This window comes from Hakea prostrata, chromosome 3 (genome assembly GCF_041222555.1).
Source record: "Hakea prostrata isolate BN-2017 chromosome 3, UWA_Hpros_2, whole genome shotgun sequence".
Classification (NCBI taxonomy): Eukaryota; Viridiplantae; Streptophyta; class Magnoliopsida; order Proteales; family Proteaceae; genus Hakea; species Hakea prostrata.
Window position 1 is genome coordinate 74897043 of NC_142602.1, and position 23563 is coordinate 74920605.

The 23563-nt window shown below is 40.1% G+C and overlaps 1 protein-coding gene across 2 annotated transcripts; it reads right to left on the bottom strand.

Moving 5' to 3' along the window:
• Positions 1 to 5019: 5019 nt before the first annotated feature.
• On the bottom strand, positions 5020 to 20685 carry LOC149023083 (7-deoxyloganetin glucosyltransferase-like). Of its 2 annotated transcripts, XM_089150930.1 has the most exons (5): positions 19831 to 20685; positions 19509 to 19678; positions 15580 to 15740; positions 10015 to 10777; positions 5020 to 6358 (listed from the first exon to the last, which is right to left on the bottom strand). In XM_089150930.1, the coding sequence occupies exons 4-5, from the start codon at positions 10538 to 10540 to the stop codon at positions 5430 to 5432; spliced, it is 1455 nt and encodes a 484-aa protein (XP_089007056.1). In that variant the 5' UTR covers positions 10541 to 10777; positions 15580 to 15740; positions 19509 to 19678; positions 19831 to 20685; the 3' UTR covers positions 5020 to 5429. The 2 variants fall into 2 exon arrangements, with proteins under 2 accessions (XP_089007056.1, XP_089007055.1); XM_089150929.1 differs by having other exon boundaries at positions 19509 to 20684.
• Between the last annotated feature and the right edge of the window lie 2878 nt (positions 20686 to 23563).

Genomic DNA, 23563 nt, shown 5'->3' on the forward strand with positions numbered 1-23563 from the left:
GGGGGGGGGGGGGGGGGGGGGGGGGGGGGGGGGGGGGGGGGGGGGGTTTTTTTTTTTTTTTTTTTGGGGGGGGGGGGGGGGGGGGGGGGGGGGGGGGCCCCCCCGCCCGCGCCCCGGCGTGGGGACCCCACCCCCCCCCCCCCCCCCCCCCCCCCCCCCGGGAAAACAAACCCAACGACGGTTATGTCCCTTAAGCGCGAAGTGGAGTTGGTTTGAAGTTTTTTATATATGGCTTATATGTTCAACATAACGATTCCTCGGTACAGAGAAGCATGTGATTCTCAACCTTTTGCCTTCTCATTCCATATAAGCAAAAGGAATCCAAACACTTCCGCTTGCCCATGTTTGAAGAAGTTCGCTTCACATTAGGTACATTTCATCCTCTCATACTGGTTATATCTCTGATCAAAGTTCTTCTGAATCCAATGAAGATACAATGAAGCCAATGCAAACATCCTATGCTGCATCTGAGCCTATATTCCAAATAAAGCAAGAACAAGTTGACCTCTTAAAGGAGCAAACTATGCCTACTGTACACAATTACCAAGAGCTTGTGGAGAATATGTCTTCTAAAACTGCCACTCTAAAAGAAAAGGAAGCACAGACATCTGACTTCTTAGCAGACATCAAAGGAAAGAGTGTAATGTTTCCCTCAGCTGTCTCTGCATCTTAATTGTCAATTAAGCGTAAAATCCTAGCACAGTTGGTAGCAGATATTGAAGAAATGGAAGATATCACCTCTTCTCCTTGGAAGAAGATTCGAGTTTATGAGTATGGATCCAATTTATTTGAGGCTGAGATGGCTAGCCGAAAACAACCATCCAAATCACCATGAAAACTTTGTACATTAACCGTCGGGGCTTGGGTCAGCCTGCAACAAGTTTGGAGCTCAAATCCCTCATCATACAACATCGACCCAACCTTTTGTGTTATGTGAAGTCAAGTCTAGTCGTCTGAACCCCAACAATTTGTGTAATAGTGGGGTTTTACTAGTGTGTTTTTCTCCCCTCCCCTTGGGAAATCTGGAGGTCTTTTGTTGTTATTGGATGATCAACTATTGGTGGATATAGTGTGGTCATCTAAGTGGTGTATCCATGCAATAATCTCCAATGGAATATCCAAATAGATGCAGTCTTTTGTTTACTTTAGTTCAACACCTCATCTACAACACCAACAGTGCAATACTTTGTCTCAATTAGGATCCTTTTTTAATCTACCTTGGGCAATCGGGGGTGACTAGAATGCCTATCTCTCTACTAATGATCGGAAATGAGGACATAATCTCATATGTGAGGCCATTTCAGTCATTTGTCAATGATCAAAGTTTGCTCCCATTCGAACATGTGGTCCAATGTTTACTTGGTCCAATAAATGGAAAAACTTGGCAAGAGTTGAAGGCATTCTGGATCAAGTTATAAGCAAGAATGATCGGCTTATGTTGTTCCCATCTACACAAGTGATGCATATCAAGGTAGCTTTATTGGATCATGTAGCACTCTTGCTAAGCATAGAACCACCTATAAAAGTTAGCAAAAGGCCATTCAGATTTGAAAGCTTTTTCGGTATCCGAGGACACTTATCTAGCGGTGGTGAATGCAGCTTGGGCTCAATGCATTAGAGGCGCTCCATCATTTTGGCTTGCAGAAAAACTTTATTCCTTTCAGCACACTTTATCACACTAGAACTGTAATTATGTACAAAAGCTGGAAATCATCGAAAAACAAACTTGTGAAGCACTATCCATTCATGCGAAGGTACCTTATGAAAATAGACCTGGAGACTAGTATGCTAAGGAAGGCATACTAGTGGCTCTTCTCAAGAGGGTCACACATTATATTTTGTGACAGTGGTACCAGAAGTTGAGGATTAACTAGTTGCATCTTGTGGATCTCAATACTAAGTTTTTTATCTCTCTACCATTAAGCGAGGAATCAAATCAAATCGCTATCTCATAATGGTCTTCACCTGACGAATCACCAACAAATTGCCTCGACGTTCACACAACATTTCAAGAACATCTTTTCTTCTGGTTCGCCATCCCATCATGAAGAATACTTTTTGGTCATTAAGGATCGTCTAAAGGAGTAAAGTAAGTCCCAGTTAATACAACCTTTCACAAAACAAGAAATTCAACGAGCAGACTTCAATGCTAATGGTCTGAAGGCACTAGGTCCTGATGGATTCCCGAGAATCTTTTATCAATAGTTATGGAGTGAAGTTAAGCAGGACGTGCTAGACATGGTGGATGCATTTTTACACATAGGTACTTTCACTTTACAATTGAATAAGACCTTTATTACACTAGTACCTAAAGTTGATACACCCAACTTTGTTTGAGATTTTCAGCCTATTAGTATGTGCAACATGTTTTATATGATAATCTCCAAGCTCTTGGTCAATCGATTGAAGATAGTTCTTCAACATCTAGTGTCTTTCCAACAAAATGGATTTGTCAAAGGCAAACACATACAAGATAATGTTCTTATTGCTCATGAGCTCATCCACAAAATTCAGTTACATAGGAAGAGGAAGAAGGTCTTGATGGCAGTTAAGTTAGACATCAGTAAAGCTTATGATCGTTTTGAGTGGTCATTTGTTTCTCATACTCTCACGGCATATGGCTTTCCGCCAAGATGGATTCGATGGATGATGTTCTGTATCACATCACCATAGTATTCAATACTATTGAATGGTTCACCACTCCCATTCTTCAAACCAACCAGGGGACTTTGATAGGGTGATCCATTATCTTCCTATATTTTTGTGTTGTGTGCTGAAGTACTCACGTTGCAACTTGAAGAAGCACTACAACCTAAAAGAATAAAGGGCAACAGCTCTCCAGGGGTGGTCAGAGGGTCTCGCATCTTGCCTTTGCTGATGACTTGATTCTATTTGGACAAGCAACCATGCACGAAGCATCACAGTTTAATTGCATCATACAGGACTATTGCCTAGAATCGAGACAACCATTGAATCTGGCCAAGACATGAGCTCATTATAGTCCCAACACTTTTGCTTTGATTAAGAGGGAATTGTCTTCCACCTTCCATATTACACTTACCTCGGAGTTGGATGTGTACCTTGGAACTCCGTTAATTCTAGGCAAAACTCAAGAAGAAGCACTGCTCCACCTTGCTACATAAAGTGAATGGTTGGCTACAAAATTGGCGCTCTCAACTACTCTTAGAGGCAGGCCGCACAACGTTGATCCAATCTACTTTCACTGCTCTCCCCACCTATTATATGTCATGCTTCAAACTCCCCTCTTCAGTGATTGGCATAATGGAACAAGCATCTCGAAATTTCTTCTGATCCTCAAGGTCAAAGCAGAAGGTACATATGATGGATTGGGTCACTATGTGTTCGCCAAAGCTTCAAGGAGGGTTAAACATCAAGAATTTGCATAAATTTAACCTGGCTCTTTTGTCTCAGAAGGCATGGGACTTGGTACAACCAACTTGTTCTCTATGGAGTAGATTAATGAACGGAAAATATTTCCCTACCACAAGTTTCCTTGAAGCTCCTGAAGGCTCTTCAGCTTCATGGGGGTGGAAATCTTTGCTTCAAGTTAGGCCATTAATCTTGGAAGGAATGTTTAAACAGGTAGGCACAAGACACAAAATTAATCCATGGATGAATCCTTGGATCCCAAATTTAAGAAGGTATAATGGATGTTTTCCGTTTGCTACCTTAGCTCCAGCAAATGGTCTCCAATTTTATCCATCTTGTCTCTCAAAGGTGCGGTCGGTCGCTGGAGCAGAAATGGTGGCTGCCAGAGGTGGCACAAATTATCATGAACATTCCACTTCCCACCCAACCTACAAAAGATTGAATAATATGGAGGTTGACTACATCAAGAGAATTTACAATCAAATCTGCATATGAGATGCAAGAGTCAATGTAAGTAACAGTTACCGAACAAGCATACACAACACACTGGAAAATGTTGTGGAAATTACCATTAATACCCCAAGGGATTACATTTTGCATGGAAAGTATTACTGCAAAAGCTAACTACTGCAGATCTTCTTATCAATAGGAGATGCAATCTATCGGCTTTATGCATGTTTTGCGGTCAACAAGATGGTATAATGGAGCACATTTTTCTGCAGTGCCAATTCACCTTGAAATTATGCAGCGAGTTAGCTCTCCCAAACTTGAACCAAGCAATGTGCCTCTAGTCTCATCTAAGGACACTCTTACAACAATACTCCCACTCAGACACTCACAAGGCACTTAGTTTGAGAATTATTCTCACTTTCTGTAGTTGTGGCGCTTTTATGCTACTTTGTTTGAAAACCCCGCAATCCCCATGCCGACGCAATTAGCATTGGTCATAGAGAGATCCTGAAGATTCTTCATCGCCGAAAGTGTACAAAGGTTAGAATTGAGATAGGCGATAGATTACCTTATACGCTAGTTGCCTCCAAAGCATTCTTATATAAAGGTAAATGTTGATGGTTCATCCTTTATAGAGAAAAGTCTCTCAGGTTTTGGTGGAATAGCTTGAATGCTCAAGGTTGGTTCATATTTGCTTCCGGAGAAGGATGTGGCTATCAGGACTCTATAGTGGCTGAAGCTCTAGCCATCAGAATAGCCCTCCACTGGTGTGCCAATTTGTCTTTTCACATGTGCTTATAGAAAGTGACAACCAAGCGCGAATGGATATGCTCACAACATCCACAACCATTTCATGTAAAGTGTAATCACATCCTTAATGATGCCCGTGACAAAATGGCTGCTTTTGCAAGGATTTGTTTCTCCCATGTTCATTGGGAAGAGAATTTTCTAACTGATATAATAGCCAAACAAGCGGCTTTAACGCAAGTCTACTATCTCTCCTTCTCTGTCCCAACTCTCTTAGACTCGCTAGGTTTTAATATCCCTAGGGCCTATCCCCTTTCTAATAAATCAAGTACGCTTCACCAAAAAAAAAATGGAATCAACGATTTGGAAAATAATGGCATCTGAGTCAAAAGAGCAAAGCCAAGCTACATTCTATTTACAATAAATAAAAAATAAAAGATGAGTAAGTACATGTTTACTCTCAAGTAACTACAAGTTCACCCAATTCACCCCCAAGAAAATTACAAGTATACCCTTAGAACAAAAACAGAAAAATTTAAGTACAACTTAAATACCCATAACTTCATATTACAACACCATCAAACAAAGAGCATGGAAGACATTTTCTTAAAATGTCAAAACCATAATCCAGTCCAACTTCACCGAGGTAAACACATAACAGATGCACATTTACAACCATAAAGCAGAATAAGATCAGAACTTCCATTTATAGTACACAGAGAGCAAGGCAGGACATCAAAGAGCTTATGATGCCATCTGACCAACCCGTGAAGATGCATATGGTACACCACATGTATACAATATATGGACCTATAAATTGTACCACCTGCTACAACATTGTATTAACTGTTTCGCTGGAGGACCTCGCTGATCAATCTATCAAAATTTGTGTAAGAAGACCCTCCTTGTTGGGTAGCTGCTTCTGCTCTCTCTTTCCAATCTAAGGCCTTTCTCCTTATTTTCTTCCCCTTCTCTCCTTCCATCAATTCTTTAACAAGAGCTTCAACTTTCTCACGCTTTACATCATTGTCAACCTCCATGCCAATCCCCCAAGTGGTGCAAGCGTATCGACAATTTGGTTGCTGATCTGCAAAGAATGGCCAGCAAAGAATTGGCACTCCACTACATATGCTTTCCAATGTAGAATTCCATCCACAATGTGTGAGAAACCCTCCTACTGAAGAGTGGGAGAGCACTTGGGCTTGTGGGCACCAGCTTACAAGAAAACCTCTGTCTTTGGTATCTTCCACAAATTCTTCTGGCAAGGTTGCTGCTTCGCCCATCACTACATCAGGTCGAATGATCCACAGAAATGGATATCTGCTGTTTGCCAGCCCCCATGCAAACTCTCTTAAATGTTGATCTGTCATAAACGCTACACTCCCAAAATTTACATATAAAACAGAGTTGGGCTCCATCTTGTCCAGCCACTTGAGGCATTTGGAGTCCTCTTTCCATAGGCTTGTCCCCAAGTTCGCTTCACTCTTTAGTAAATGCTGGCTGAGCATTGGTAGTGGACCCATGGTATAAATGTCAGCATACTTGCATGCAATTGCATTAAGTACCTCAAATTCCAAGTCATCGAATGTGTTGAGTATAATGGCAGAAGCTTTCAAACAATACTGTGCTCCCTGTCCCATGAATTCAAGCATTAAGTCGTAGGGATCACTTTTTCTTGTATAGACTGGAAAGTCCTTCACCCGGATATCTCTCATGCCTGGTATCCAATCAATGGGAGTGCTAAAATAATCATTGCTAAAATCGCTATCATCTGCAGATGCAGAAAAAGACAACTTATGACTCATGCACAGGGAGAAAATTGTTACACTATATTGCTTCAATTGGTTTCAATTCAAACATTTCAGACTGATTCTTTTGGGTAGCCACATCTTTGATTCTGCATTTTGAGTTATTCTTTGAAAGATTCAAACAGATAAGCAGAAAAAGATGGCCAGTTAGGGCTATGATTTGTACAAGGTATATGAACATTTAACATAAAGGATACATACAAGAAGAGATAGTAACTCTTAGGGTTGACAAAAAGTTATTCTTATTGCTTCTAAAGAACTATTCCTATTTAACTAGAAAATCAATGTGACGAGTATTTTGGAAATCAACCCAGCACCAAAAAGCACAATATCCTCACCCAACTTTTCCCCAAGCCCTAGTCCACAACTTGCTATAGTTGTTTCTTTTTCAGATTCCATTCAAACAGAACCCTGTTGTTTGCCTTTTACACCTAATCATCTCTGAATCTCTGAGAGTAGACCTCACTAATATCAAACCCAGCTTCCACTCTGTAAAAATGGTCACCCAGATGAACCATCTTTGATCGGTAGTTTAGAACTTGCTTCTTCTTCCCTCACCCCCTACCAGCATCAGTATAAGAAGTAGTAGTATAAGATTCATTCCTTCCATCTGTGACTAATACTCTCTCTTCTTCCCTGACCAGAATTGGTACGAAGAAAAGAGTATACGATGGCTAGCTATTTATTGACAAATTGACGGAAATTGGCTACCTATAGGATTCCATTAGGGGATATCATTTCCGTATACTGAGATTTACCTTTTTTGAGAAAAAACCATCTTCTCAATTTCCTCTGCCCTATCAGAATAATAAAACACTCTTTAAACAGCTCTAAAACTAAGAGTTTGACTATAAACCACAACCTGGGAGAAAAGAAAGGCAAGAGCTTAAATCCCAAAGTAGTCAAGATATAAAAATATTCACACTATTCCATTATCAACAGATAAGCAGGATGAACAACAGGGGCATCTAGCATACATGAGAAATTAAATCATGTGGCCCCAACATTTATTGTTGTTTGCCTCTTTTCCAAATGACCTTGCAGCTCTAAAGGACCACACATTTTTACATGTTCCAGTGGTCATATTGAGGTAATCGTCAAAAATTTTATACAACAACATCGAATAACGAAATAGAGATTGTCAGCGTCACCTCCTGAGGTAACTCCCAAGCTTTAATGCAACCCCAGCTCCCCTTCTGGAATAAAATAACTACAATAAGACACCCTGCTGTTATTGAATGATTGCTAAGTCAGGTTAAATTCCATAAAAAGACAGAATGCCTCACTAATAATTGTAAGGTACCTATAATACCCACTCAACTAAAACAAAAATCTAAACACCTCCTACATTCTTCTTCTTACTTCTTTCTTTTTGTCCTTTTCCTTCTTTGTTTAATCACTGCACCACAACTGCAGTAGGGAAGAGAGGAGGAGATGTGTTTCTTCACAATAGTTTAAAATTGTTGTGGCCAAGAGCTGATTTAGTGCTGATCCCTCCAACGTCCTGCATGCATACAAAGGAGAGACAGGTGAGGCAAAATTCGGAGTCCTATTGAGACCCTTCCTTCAATGGTTAAGTCAATACTTGGGTAATGTGGGAGAAGTAAATCAAGAGAATAACTAGAGGAGCTGAAGTTAGTTGCATACTTGGGGCCTCCATGTATTTATAGGGGTCTAGTATACCTTCTCTGTTCTCGTTATACCTAGAGGTGGAGATCCAAGGGTTTCCCCTAAATAAGGGATGTGCCCGCAAAGTAATTTTGTGTTATAACGATCCTTTTGATAGTGGATCTCATGGGATCAGGTGATCCCAAATTTGAGGTTGACATTGCTCACTGGAATGGTAGCAAGATCTTCAATCAATGAGTTATTAAGGGTACCTACCAATTGGCTATGCATTATTTTCCATGATTCAATCGGAAGAATATTCTACAGATTTTCTGGGGAGCCTAGATCTGCCACTGGAAGAGTATATCATATCTCATGATTTTCTATGATGTGATGTCTATGTTGGCTACCATGGGTCAGCTCCTAGTAGGTGATGTTATTTTTCGGCTACATCAAAGATGAACTCACAATAACACCTATGACACACTAAACGGGGGTTCTAAGTCGTCATCATCGAGAGTGAATAATCAGTAACCCTTCTGCATTGAACTACTTCACCATTCTGATAGATCTGCTGCCTCCTTGTGCCATTCCTCCCCGATCCCAAAACAACTACTCCCAAATGGGGGGAAAGGAAAACAAACACCCTAACCATTCATAATGACAACTTAAAGCTTTTGAGATCAAGATTTGTTACACCCGTCCAGAAGAACCTTTGGTTGTTTCTGATTTCTAATATCCCAATTCAGGTTTTTAGGGTATCAGTAGGCAAAGCAATGGAATTCGACAGGAATGGAGCTAGGAGCACTAGCCGGTGACCCTAGAAACTGAAAACCAGACTCTGCTCTCATATGTTTGTGAAAGAGGTCCAACAAATATTCAATGTATCCTTGAGGATATAGGATAGCTTCTCAGAGATTTGTTAGCTGTTTTTTTTTATCCTTGTATACCATGGCAATATAAATAAGTAGCGGATTCCCTGCCACGGAGGGCATTGTTGTTAGCACATCCTAGCTGAATTCCACTCCACGATTGCAGGAAGTTCTGATCTCTCAACAACTGTGAGCAGTACAGGTCTGAAGACTGAACTAAATAAATGCATTCTTATTAACCCCCCCAAAACCCTCTCCCCCAAAACTCTTTCCCAGAAATCCCAGAAAAAAAGGTTGACATAGTTATAATTTGGGGATTGCTTGATATTTGGATAAATATTAGGAAGTCTGTTGAGTATACCTCAAGCGTGGCCCTGAAAATTTCTGTAACAAAAACAGTTCTTCTAAGCACCTAGTGAAGTATTGTGCTTCATTATTTGTTGGAACAAGCTCGTCTGCTACCACAATCTTTACACCAAGCGTGTGTTTATGCACGATTTTAAGCTTAAAACCAGCTGTTGGCCATTGAATCAACATTTTGCTGAGGTAGCATAATCACAACCGCAAGAAGTACAACATCAAGAGTAGAGGATGTGGATCAACATGATCAGGTACTCAAAACCGAGCTTTCAAATTTTGTGCATCAAAATTTGATGTTTGACTTTAACCTTGGCTATGCACCCCTTGGGTTTACATCAATGTTGATGTGATGTGATCACAAACACATGGGCACAACTTGTGGAAGTAAATGAGTTGAATCCTTCTTCACTATTTGGGAGTACAAGCAACATTCAAATAAGCAAGAAAAGTCACTCAAAAACTGATAAGTTTTAAAAATAAAATGACATATTCACCCCAGGAAAATGAAAGGAAAAAAAAAAAAAAAAAAAGAGACGAAAACAACAATAAAAAGATAAATTTTCAAATTGTAACTGGTTTAACTGCCATTTGAGCTGAAATATACAGATATCAAGGGCCCTGTACCATATGCGCTTAACCCATACAACATCGTAGGAAGAAAACCCAGAAAAAGAAAACAGAAAATAAAGTGCGAGAATCACTAAAGAGGAAACCCAGAAAAAGAAAATAGAAAATAAAGTGAGAAAATCACAAAAGAGGAAGAGAGAAAGAGTGGGTACCTCTTGGTCGTGTAATGCCTCTTGTTGAGATCTCATCGCAATGGAGAAAGCACATGAAGCCACAAGCTGAGGTAGTCCAGAATTGAACATCTTGGATCCCTAGTTCCTTTGCGGCTTTTGAGCCACAACTCATGACTCCATCAGAGATGATACAAGAAACCCTAGGTACATCAGAAGAGGAATTCAGACCCCTAATAAGATCAAGAAGAGGTGCCAAACAGTTCTTCCGTACAGAATCGCAGAGCAAGGGAATATTCTGGGTAGCATCACCATCATCGTCTCCTTCAAAGTAAGCTGGCTGCAATCCATCGGGTATTGTTTCAAACCGGAAATCTATCAGGCCCTTCACTGCATCTGGTCCATTAGACCGCAATAAACGCCTGTGATTGAACTCTGTGTTGACAAAGGTGATATGAAAACCTCTCGAATGTAGAAGCTTGGCCAACTGCATCAGAGGAGTAACATGGCCTTGTGATGGGTAGGGAATGCAAACAGCATGGGGCTTCTCAGCTAAGATGGGCTCCATGTTTCCTTTCTATGTTATAGGGGAGGATGAAATCCGGAGCTTGTGCTGTGCAGCTCCCACTTCTGAAGCTTCAGGTGATGCCCAGGAGATCCAAGAGACTCCTTTAACTCTTGATAAGATACTCGTTTGTTTAAGCAGAAAGCATCCAGTGATCCACCAACGAAGACACTATAAACAACAGCACCCACCCATATGCACTTCTAATTTAATATCTTGTTGTAATTCATCAAATTGCCCCTAATGAAATGGAACAAACATAATCAATCTTATTCTTTGAAATCTTAGCAAAAAAACAAAAACATAGTGTTTGAATGTCGTTTCCGAAAAGAAAAAGACCTCATCTATTTCTCAAAAGGTGGAGTACTGTTTTTCCATTTTTTTTTTTTTTTTCCAAACATTAGACATGATATTTCATCCAACTGAACCAGTCGGGGAAATCCTCCCAACAGGAAACCATACAAAGTTTTCTAGACAAGAAGGTTGTGTAAGTTGTAACCACCAGACTTTTAAAAGCCTAAACATCTGGAACCTTTAGCTAAGAACTGCTGACTTACAATCTGCTTGAGAATTCTCTGATCTATCCACAAAATGAAACTCAACCGAATCAAACATCACAAAAAGGGTCCTAACGTTCTCAAAAATACTACTGCAGTTCCATTCCAAGTCATATGAGTTGCTGTTAATGCTAAGAACTGCTGACTTACAATCTGGAAAAGACCTTAATATTTCTAATTCCTATTGTGATTGCCACTTGAAGAGTGTCCGTGATAGCTTCAAGCTCAACTTGAGCTGCAGATGATGCCTGGCTAGCTTTCACTTTTTCTGCTATAAACTTGCCATCAGGGGCCCAGATTATTCTAGCTCTGCCTCCTGTAAAGGTTTTAAACATGAATCCCTGATTTTCCTGGGTTACTTTTTGTTGTGTGTTGTTCTCCCGAAATGCTTCACGATCGCTAGCTTCTTCTCTAGACACCCCCTCCGCCGAAGTAGAAACTTCCCCATCTTCTTGACTTGCCTTCAGCTCACCTAGAAAATGTTTTCATTCCTTGTTTGAGCATGGATTATAACCTGAGAAAATGTTTTCATTCCTTGTTTTTCAAATTACCAATTTATGTTCCCCACTTGCTTAAGGGCGTGTTTGGTTACATGAATCCAGAGATTTCAAATCTCTAGATTCATGAAACTGAGAATTATACCCGTTTGGTTGTAAAATCTCTGATTCTGAATCGAATTCCATTTTACACTAAATCGTGATCGGTTTTGGGTGGGGTGAACCGGTTTCAAAACTATCATTTGCCTTCTAATCCGCGTATGTTTTTGGTGTCCAGTTTCATTCCCACCAACATCTATTTTTAATTATAACTCCTGTTTGAATCTTGTTTGTCTTGTTTTGTCTCGGCTTGTCCGCCTATGATTTTCAATAAAATCCCACCAATCAATAATATCCCTCCCTGTAAACTGGTACGTAACCAACCGGAGAGGTGAGGCCCTCCAACACATTTGAGCATGATTGCACTGGAAAGTCTGGAATAGAGTGTGCACAACAGTCTCATATATGAGGTTTTACAAATTAGTCTCAGAGGTGTATTGTTATTCCCTCAGTACTCCTCTTCCTTCTTCTCTCCCATTCTTCTCTCTTTTCTTTTTTATTTTTCTCTCTCCTTTTTTGTTCTTTCTTTTCTCTTTTTTTGTTTCTTCTTTTCTTTTCTTTTTTTTTTTTTCTTCTTTCTTTTGTTTGTTTTTTGTTTTTTTTTTTTTTCTTTTTTTTTCTTTTTTTTTTTTTTCTTTCTTTTTTTTGTTTTTTTGGGTTTTCTTTTTTTTCTTTTTTTTTTGTCTCCTTTGTTTTTTTTTGTTTTTTCTTTCTTTTTTTTTTCTTTTCTTTTTCTTTTTTTTTTTTTTTTTTCTTTTTTTTCTTTTCTTTTCTTTTTTCTTTTTCCTTCTTTTCTCCTTCTCTTCTTGTTTTCCTTTTCTCTCTTTTTTCTCTCTTTCTTTTTCTCCTTTCTTGGCTTTTTCCTTTTCTTTCTTCTTCTTCCTCTTTCTTTTTTCCTCTTTTTTTTTTTTTTCTTTCTTTCTCCTTTTTCTTCTGTCCCTTTCCTTCCTCTTCTTTTCTCTCTTTGCGCCTTTTTCTTCTTTCCTTCTCGTCTTCTTTTTCTTTCGTTCTCTTTGCTTTCTTGTCTTTTCGGCTCCTCCTCTCCTTGTTTCCTTTGCCTTCTCTCTCCTGTCTGTTCTGCCTTGTTTTGTTGGCCCTCTTTTCTTTTCCCTTTCTTCTGTCTTTCTTTTCTTTGGGACTTGTTTGGGTGCCCTCCTGTTTCTCCCTTTGTTCTCTTTTGTCTTCTTCCTCTTCTCCTCTGTCTTGGCTCTTGGCCCCTTGTTTTCTCTTCTCGTCTCCTTTCTTCCCTTTTGTGGTTTCCGCGCTTTTTCTGCTCCTTCCTTTTCTTTTCCTCTTTCCCCTTCTCTCGGCTGTCTTGTTCTTTCTTGTGTTTTCCGTGTTGGGTGTTTTTCTCTTTTTTCTTTTCCTTCCCTTCCTCTCCTCCCTGCGTTTCGTCTTCTTTGTTTTTTCCTCCCTCCTCTTCCTCCTCCTTCCTTTCTCTCTCCCCTTTCCGTTGGCTGTCCTTTTGGCCTCCTCTCTTGTGTTTCGTCCCCTCTTTTTCCCTTTCTCCCGTTTTTTCTGCTCCCTTTTCCTTTCTGTGTTCTCCCGTTTTTGGTCCTCCTCTTCTTTCTTCGGTTCTTTCCCCCCTCTCTCGTTCTTTTTCTCTCGTGTTCTTTCTTTCGTCTTTCGTCCTCCGTCTTCCTCTCTCCTTTCTCTTGTTTCGTCCCTCTCTCCCCTTCTTATATTATGAGAGCAACATTGCATCGTCTTCTACAGATGGTGAGCCATCAACTTCACTTGATGCTCCGTCACTTTGGATCCTATCAGAACTAGAGCTCTTCATAGATAGCTAGCTTGTCCTTTACCGCACGAAGGAAGCCCATTGGTACTGGGTTTACAGATCAACGCTGATGATCGTAGGCGTATCGTCGTGGTGATCAAGGATATGCTCAGTTCTTTCACGAATCTTTTCTCCTGGTTCACTTACTCTCCGGATGTTCGGCACTTTGTGCTCGTTTGATCTACATCTTGACTTAGATGTAAACGCATTTCTTCTGGAGATCTTGAAGAAGAAATCTATATGCTCCAACCAGGTTTTGAAGAACCGGGGAACTTGGTTTCGTTGAACAAATCTCTATCGCTTAAACCGCCAGATGTTGTATAAGAGATTTGATTCCTTCATATTGAGCCTTGGATACAACACTTGCTTCACCCTTGTCGTATTACGGGTTTGGTGATGATGATTTCATCATTTTCTTTGTATGTCTGATATGTTGGTGTCGCCCCAACAAGATCGATCGCATTAAGGCTCTTGGCTAGAATTTGAAATGAAGGATCGGACCCGCAACAGATTCTAGGGATGCAATTCACCGCAATACAATTTGCTATCTCAAGAGTTACTTAAGGAGTCTTGCCCGCTTCAATATGCAGCCGTAGCCATTTCTACTCCTCTTCCGTTAATTTCGTTATCCTCAGTATGTGTCCTAGCAATGAACAGAGGATGGAGATGTCTCGTCCGTATCATCGCTGGAGTCTGTTCGCTATGATATGTACAAGACCGGACATTGCACTGCGGGGTGATTGTCGCTATGGCAATCCAGGACAAGAGCATTGGATTATGTGAAGAGGATCCTAAGATACATTAAAGGAACCTTGGATCTGCTCTTGTTATTGAGGATCTGATTTCTGTCGAGGATATGTTGATTCGATTTTCGGGATCTTGATAAAAGGAATCCCTCGCTTGTGTTTACATTGCGGCCTGGTGGTATCTAAACTCCTTTCCTTCTGTGCGGTATATGGCCTCCAGCTTGTAAAGGCAACCGGATAAGAAGATTCATGGAAGAACTTGGGCCAACCAGTTCTCTTGTATTGTGCAGTCGGTGCCTTGCACATTGCAGATCCCTTTTCTTCCGACAAAACCTGAGTACATATCTTTGTTCGTGAGTGGTGGAAGCGGAAGGGTGGATATGCAAATCCACCAGAGCCTGCTCTTGACAAAAGCAATCTCGCGTTCATTTGGTGCTCCTTGTTGGCTTGTGAGCATGCCTGGTGGTGGCGATGGCTGTGTGTTGTTGGTTCTCAATCTAATCTCCAGTGGGGATTGTTGTATTTGTCCCACTCGTGTGGGTTCGGGGGGGCTATAAGTGCCTCTTCCTTCTTCTTAATCATCCCAAATATCTTCTCTCTTGGATATTTCTTTATTTATAGTGGAGTTTTCTCTCTTGCCAATATATTATTGTATCTTTCTTTTCTCTTAGTTGTTATTATTGTGTTCTTCTTTTCTCTTATTTGCTGATTGTTCTATTCGGTGGGTTCTTCTCCCGCGTATAACTTCCCCCTTTTTCAAATAGATTCCAACCTGCTGAAAGGGCGTTGTGGCCTGCTTTCCAAAAGAAAAATCTCACCTTAGGTAGAGTTTTGATCTGCCATATTTTCCTCCAAATCCTGAACCAGCCGGTGTGGAAAGGGTTAGGATTGGGAATGCTTCCTCTGATTTATTTCTGATAGTGTCTCCACAGAGATTGATATTTTCATTTAAAAATACTGATAAAATTTCAGCAAACCTTTTTAAGATTAATTTCCCCTGCGAGACGTGAGCAATTTTTTTTTTGTTACGGAATACAAATTCAGTTGAACAGTGGCAAGAAGAGGAATCTACCACATGATGGAACAATTATTTGGGAAAAGGCTTGCGTATCAAGAGAACCCAGTCAAGCCAGGTTCTAATTACTTGTGTACCCTTACAGCAAAACAAATTGCAGGTACACATAGAAATCTAGAATACCATTAAACTCACATTCCAAAACCATCAAACATTGAGCATAGAAAACATTTCCCTGAAAAGTAAAAAGCCATAATACAGTCCAAAGTTCACCCAGGTACGACACATAACAGATGCACATTTTACAACCTTAAAGCAGAATATGCTAAGAACTTCCATTTATGTTACCTAGAGAACAAATGCAGGAAATCTGGAGCTTGTGATACCATGTAGCCAACATGCGAAGCTGCACGTAGGACAACAAATGTATACAGTATATGAACCTGTAAATTGTTCCACCTGCTACGACATTGTATCAACTGTTTGGCTGGAGGACCTCACTGATCAATCTATCAAAATTAGAGTAAGAAGATATGAGAATACAAAAATACTCTTTCTTTCCTTAACCTCAATACAAGATATACAAGAGTATTTATAGAAAAATACATAAAGAACACGTGGTCATAGTTCTCTTATACCCTCCCGCAAACTTAGCCGAGGGACAAGACCAAGTTTGTTACATAAAAAACAAAACTCACGCCGAGGGAGAGGCTTGGTAAACAAGTTAGCAAGCTGATGACAAGAAAGGACAAACCGAGTAACTAGATGGCCCAACACAACCTTCTCTTGTACAAAATGGTAATCTAACTCAATGTGCTTGGTTCGAGTGTGCAAAACTGGATTCACAGACATATGGAGAGCACTCAAATTGTCACAAAAAAGATCAATAGCACGAGTTTGTGAAATACCAATATCACATAAGAGAAAACTCAACCAAGTTAGCTCAGCTGTAGTAGAGGCCATAGCCCTGTATTCGGCCTTAGTACTAGATCGAGAAACTGTAGGTTGCTTCTTGGCACTCTATGAAATACAGTTGGCACCAAAAAAGGTACAAAATCCGGTAGTGGAGCGATGTGTCATAAGACAGCCGGCCCAATCAGCATCAGAAAATCCATAAAGATGTAATGAGCTATCACGGCGAATACGAATCCCATAATCCATAGTGCCTCGAAGATAGCGTAGAATACGTTTCACAGCTAAAAAATCAGTCATCGTCGGAGCATGCATCAACTGACAAACGGTATTCACCGCATAAGACAAATCAGGTCTAGTCATGGTCAAATATTGCAAACCCCCAACAATACTCCGATATAAAGTAACATCATGAAAAGACCGAGAATCAGACACCACAGAACGATGAGACACCATAGGAGTTGTAATAGACTTACAATCCTCCACATGAGCACGACGAAGTAGATCAGAAGCATATTTGGACTCTGTCAAACATAAACCATAAGGTGTAGAAGCAACCTCAATGCCAAGAAAGTAGTGTAAAGAACCCAAGTCCTTCATAGCAAACATGCAACCCAAAGTGGTAATAAAAGAATGTAGAAAAATCTCACAATTCCTAGTAACCACGATGTCATCAACATATAAAAGAAGGATCAAGACACGTGATCCATTACTATAAATGAACATGGAACTATCAAAGAGACTACTCATGAACCCAAAATCCAATAAAAATCCAATAAAACGATCAAACCAGGCACGCGGTGCTTGTTTGAGCCCATACAATGAACGATGAAGTTGACAAACAGCAGATGGCTGAGAAGAATCCACAAAGCCAGGTGGTTGGGTCATAAACACGTGAGTTGTCAAAAAACCGTGTAGAAATGCATTTTTAACATCAAGTTGCCAAATCGGCCACCGTAACACAGTAGCAATACTTAAAACAAGGCGAATGGAACCCGGTTTGATAACGGGACTAAAAGTCTCAAAGAAATCAATACCCTCATGTTGCGTATAGCCACGAGCCACAAGCCTAGCTTTAAGACGTTCCAAAGAACCATCAGCTTTTAATTTTGATTTAAAAATCCACTTACACCCTACAACGTTCATATTAGAGTGACGTGGAACTAATGTCCAAGTTTTATTTATGGCCAAGGCATCCATTTCTTCTTTCATGGCATCATACCAACCGGGGTGTGCAAGAGTAGATTTAACACTTCGTGGCTCAGGGGGAATAACAGAAGCTATGAGAGCATATTTTGGATTTGGTTTGCATATGCCTGCACGAGCACGAGTAACTATGACCATTACAAGGAATATCAGGAGAAACCACTGGAGTAACCACAGTAGGTGAAGAACACGTAGAATCCAAAGGCAAAGCAATTGTTGAGGACCACAATTCTGAAGGCAAAGCTGAAGTTGACGATATGGGTTCAGATGTGGGTAACTGAAAAGTCAATCCAGTTGTAGTAGTAGAAGGCCCATTTGCATGAATACAATGCAATCCATTATAATTAGTAGAAAGCCCATTCGGATGAACTAAATTCAGCCCATTTAAAGGAGTAGAGCTCAAAACAAGTGAAGATGTAGACTGCCCAGCAGATTTAAGTAACTATCTGTACAAAGTGATGGAGAAGAAGTCTGCCCAGCAGAAGAAAGTAAGGTATCTGAACAAAGTGTAGGTGACTCATTGGGACAAAGTTGAGCAGACTCAGTAACTATCTTAGTAGTGGAAGGTAACTCAGGAGAAACATGCAACCTAGGTGTACAATTCTCATCCAAAGCAGCTCCAACTGATCTAGACAAACCACATATATCAGTAGCATCAGAACCATGCAGCCCAGAAACATTCAAAAGTGAACCAGAACCATTAGAATGAGAGCCAGTATCATTAAAAGAAACATGGACAGCAGCCAAAGGAGTCCAAATAGGAGACAACTCTGCTGAATCAATCATACTAGAGATAGAAATAGAAGGTGAAACCATAGGATCAGGTGGAGTAGAAACAGGGGAAGGCACAGGGAAATTATATTGAGTCCAACCCTCAAAAGAACAACAATCAAGAATAGTAGAAGAAGAAGAAACTGCAGATTTTTTAAAAGGAGAAATTTCCTCATAAAAAATGACATCCCTGGAGATATACACCCTCTTACTAGAGATATGAAGACATCGATACCCTTTATGATGATCATTATATCCCAAAAAAACACAAGGAAGAGACCGAGGCTGAAATTTATGAGAATTATAAGCACGAAGACAAGGATAACAAGCAGTACCAAAGACTCAAAAAGCATTATATTGAGGAAGCTGATGAAAGAGAACATGTAAAGGATTATCCATAGTCAGTACCTTTGAAGGTAAACGATTGATTAAAAAAACAGTAGTAATGAAAGCCTCGACCCAATAACAAAGAGGAACAGCAAGATGAAACATAATAGCCAAACCAAGTTCAACCAAATGGCGATGTTTTCTTTCAACAATACTATTTTGAGCAGGGGTTTTAGGACAATACAAGTGATGAATAATCCCAGAATTTGCAAGACGTGACTGAAAAGCAGCAAGGCCAAACTCACCTCCACCATCACTCTGAAAAACCTTAATCTTAGCATCAAATTGTCTCTCAACCAACGATTGAAACCTCAAAAAACATGAATAAAATTCAGATTTCTTACGCAATGGATATAACCATGTAAAGCGAGAGTAATCATCAACAAAAAGTGCATAATATCTATATTTCTGCACACTAACAACAGGTGACTTGCCCCACAAATCACAGTGAATGCGCTCTAATGGTGCATGTGTTCGTGTAAAAGAGGTTGTAAAAGGAAGATGTGTGCTCTTACTCAATTGACAAACATCACATATAGTCCCAGATTTATTTTTACAAGTGACATGAATCAAACCATAATAATTCAAGTACTTAGTAATTACAGAATTAGGATGCCCAAGCCATTGGTGCCATCGAGCTTCTGTAACAGTAGTTTGTCTTGAAGAAAACAAAGCCAAACTAGCAGAAGGAGCAACCACAGAGTCAAGAATATACAATCCCCCCTATTTACTCCCTAATGCTAGAACCTTCTGTGTGAAGGGATCCTTAACAACAAAACCAATATTAGAAAATTCAAGAATGTAGCCAAGATCATCAGTCAATTTAGAAACTGACAGCAAGTTCTTCTTAATAGCAGGAACTACAAGAACATTCTTTAATGGCAAAGAACGATTACCAACACAAAGGGTAGTATCACCAACATGAGAAATATCCAAGGATGCACCATTACCAATCATCAAGGAAGAAGATCCAACAGAAGAAGTCATAGTGAAGAGATTACCTGAAGCATTAGTGACGTGATCCGTAGCTCCAGAATCAGGAAACCACAGAGAATCTTGAGTAGTATTAATTTGAATAGCAGCTAATGCCCTTCGGTACATCCTCAGATTGATATGAATGATCCCAGCGACCACAACATTTCAGAGCATCATGGCCATATTTCTTGCAAACCTAGCAACGAATAGGTGACTTGGAAAAAGAAGTACTAGAAGATTGATTTTCTTTATTAGAGGCAGAGGTACTAAAAGAACGCGATTCAGCAGAAGCAAAAGTGTTAACAGAGGGAACAAAACCACAGTTCTGAGATGAAAAATAACTCCGACCTCCTTGTGGAAATCAACCACCGTGACCTCCGCGCATACCTCTACCAGCAGAACGAGCACCGTAGAAAGCAAGATGAGGATTCGGAGAATCAAGAACATTACCACGACTACGCAGATTGAGACTGTGAAGTAAAGGAATCAACTCAGAATAGGATGGGACAAGAGGTTTCAACATTGTTGTAGCAAACTAATCATACGCAAAACCGAGATTCGTAAGAAGGATGAAAACCTTGCATTGATCAGGCACAGGTTTACCAATTGCTACAAGTTTATCACACACAGTCTTGAAGCAGATCAAAATCTCACTCAGAGATTGCATCTCTTTTTTTCTTCAAATAATGTAACCGAGAGAGAAATTCGAACTCACGCGCCTTAGATGTTTGTGAAAATTCATCGGATAAAACCTTCCACAACTCTGCAGATGAAGAAACATCTACAACAAGACCAAGAACATTGAGGGATAGAGTACCAGTAATCCAGGCTTTAACAAGCCGATCTGTGCGAAACCAAGACTGATACGCAGGATTCAGTTGCTCAACACCATCAATAGTTTTCAACACACGCTAGAGCCAAGCAATTACCGTTCAAGAACCCTACCAGATCATGACTTTCCACCAAGGAGACAAACTGAGTCTTCCACAGGAGGAAATTATCAATAGTAAGACGGATCGTCACAAAATTGTTAACATTCAAGGTACTTGGATAGGGAAATGAGATTGGAATAGAAGAAATTGGAAGAGTTCCTATCGAAGAAAGTGACGCCATGAATGCGAGAAAGGAAGTAAAACAAAAGAGAAAAATACTCGAAACAGAAAAGGCAGTGCTAAGAAGTCAGTGGCCTGATACCATATGAGAATACAAAAATACTCTTTCTTTCCTTAACCTCAATACAAGATATACAAGAGTATTTATAGAAAAATACATAAAGAACACGTGGTCATAGTTCTCTTAGAAGACACTCCTTGTTGGAGCTGCTTCTGCTTTCTCTTTCCAATCTGATGCCTTTTTCCTCATTTCTTCCCCTTGTCTCCTTCCATGAATTATTTAATAAGAGCTTCAACTTCGTCATGCTTTTACATTATCATCAATCTCCATGCCAACCCCCAAACTGGTGCATCCATATTGACAATTTGGTTGTTGATCCGCAAAGAAAGGCCTGCACTGAATTGATACTCTACCACATATGCTTCCCAATGTTTAGTTCCATCCGCAATGTGCGAGAACCTCCTACTGAAGAGTGAGAGAGAACAAGGGATTTTGGGCACCAGCTTGCATGAAAACCTCTATCTCTGCTATCCTCTAGAAACTCCTCTGGCAAGATTGTTGATTCATCCATTGCCTACATCAGGTTGAATGATCCACAGGAATGGATGCCTGCTATTCGCCTAACCTCATGCAAACTCTCTTAGATGCTGATCAATGCTATACTCCAAAAATTCACACATAGAACAGAGTAAGGCGCCATCTTGTCCAGCCACTTGAGGCATTTAAGGTCTTCTTTCCTTAGGCTTGTTCTCACTTCACATTCTAGTAAATTTTAGCTAGCTGAGAAGAGATAGTGGACCAATGGTATGAATGTAAGCATACTCGCATGCAATTGCAGTTAACACCTCAAATTCCAAGTTGTTGAATGTGTTTAGTTATTGAGTAAGACCACAGAAGCCTTCAACCAATACCATGCATCCTATCCCATGAAGCCAAGCATAAGGTCGTCAGGAGCTTCGGATCACTTTTTTTGGTACACGTTGGGAGGTCCTTAAGCCTGAGACACCTCATGCCTGGTATCCAATTAATGGGAGTACTGAAAGAACCACTGATAAGATCACCATCATCTTTAAATGCACAAAAGGAGAAGTCATGACTCTTGTGCAAAGTGACCAAGTTAAGTTGTTACACTACATTACTTCATTTGGTTTCAATTCAAACATTTTTGAGTTAGTCCTTCTGGGGAATCTACATCTTTGCTTCTGCATGTGAAGTGAATCATAGAGAGAATTGTATTTTGAGCAGGAAAAGATAGATACGGCTGTTATTTGCATAAAAATATGAAGTGAGAACAAGCCTATGGAAACACACACAATAAACAGGAAAAGTTACTGAAAATCTGATACAAATTTTTAAAAACAAATTACCAAAATATCATAAAATGAGATGAATAGAAAAATACAACATGAAATACTCTGCAATTCTAGCTTCTATTACAAGTCATTTTTAATCTGAAATATACAAATGCAATAGGCCTTCTGTCACACATACCCATCCCATGTGGGGAAGAAAACCCTAAAAATGAACTAACAGAGAGAAAGAGAGAGTGGGTACCTATTGATTGTATGCCTCTTGTTGAGAGTTCATAGCAATGGAGAAAGCACATGAAGCCACAAGCTGACATAGTCCAGAACTGAAATTCTCGGATCCCTAGTTCCTTGGCAGCTTTAGAACTACAACTCATCATTCCATAGGACAAAATACAAAAATCCAAAGGTGCATCAGAGGAGGAATTCAAATTCCTATTAACACAATGAAGAGGAGCCAAGCAGTTCTTCCAACAGAGACGCAGGCAATCCATCTTGATCTTGTTTGGAATCGGAAACCGTCTGGCCTTTGACTGCATCTGCTCCAGTAAACTGCAGTAAGCATCTGCAATTGAACTCTGAGTTGACAAAGGTGACATGAAAACCTCTTGAATGTAGAAGCTAGGCCAATTGCATCAAAGGAATAACATGGCCTTGTAATGGATATGGAATGCAAACAGCAAGGGGCTTCTCAGAAAAAGTAGGCCCTTTGGCTCTTACAGAGGAAGATAAAATCATGAGCTCATGCAGTGCAGATGTAGGTGACACTGTTGAGAATCAAGACACTCTTTGAACTCTTTATAGGGTAGGAGGGGAAGTTAAAAAGCGTCATGTCTAAGAGCATGAAGCATCTAGTGACCACTCCAGCCAATCTAAAACCATTCCCCATATGCATGTAAATACGTTGCATTCCTTTAATTCATCAAATTCACATGTTTGAAATGGAATAAAGCTATCCATTGACAGTTCATATCCAGTAATTTGATTGTCTCCTAAAAACCAAAATGTAAGCTGATTTTCCAGGTTGATTGATTCTTTTGAAAATGAAGGCACATCTCTGATTCTGCATGTTGATTGGTTCCTACAGAGAACTGTGATTTGAGAATTAAAAAGAATGCTACTTGGGGCTGTTATTTATACAAGGAATATTCTTCCATTCTCCATACTGCAAAAGAGATTAAACTGCTGGCATGACGAGCCGATATGAGTGCTGCTGCAGAAGTGGTGGGTTAACGGATTAAAACGTGGATACCATGAGAAAGCTATCAATGGCTAAGTCCATGTATATCTAACAGAAATGAACTGTGAACATAATTTGAACTCATGCCCTAGGTTTGTATGGACCGAACATGCAAGGTTAATCAAAGATAGAGAACAAGATGATTATGGAGTTCGGCTTGCGCCTACTCTCCGGGATTTGGGTATGAATCCAATTCACTAAGCTTTGGGAGATTACAAATTATGAGAAGAAAGAAGGAGTTCATGAATACACCTGGTACAAGCAACCGAAATCCTCCAAAGTACCATCGAGTGATCGCCCAACTCCAGTGATCAAAAGCCCTCTATTATCTTCACCAAGAACCAACTAAAACCAGAGATACAGGTGACCGAAGACGACTGCCATGGAAGTTCCTTCAAGCAGCTTCAAGAACCGTAACAGA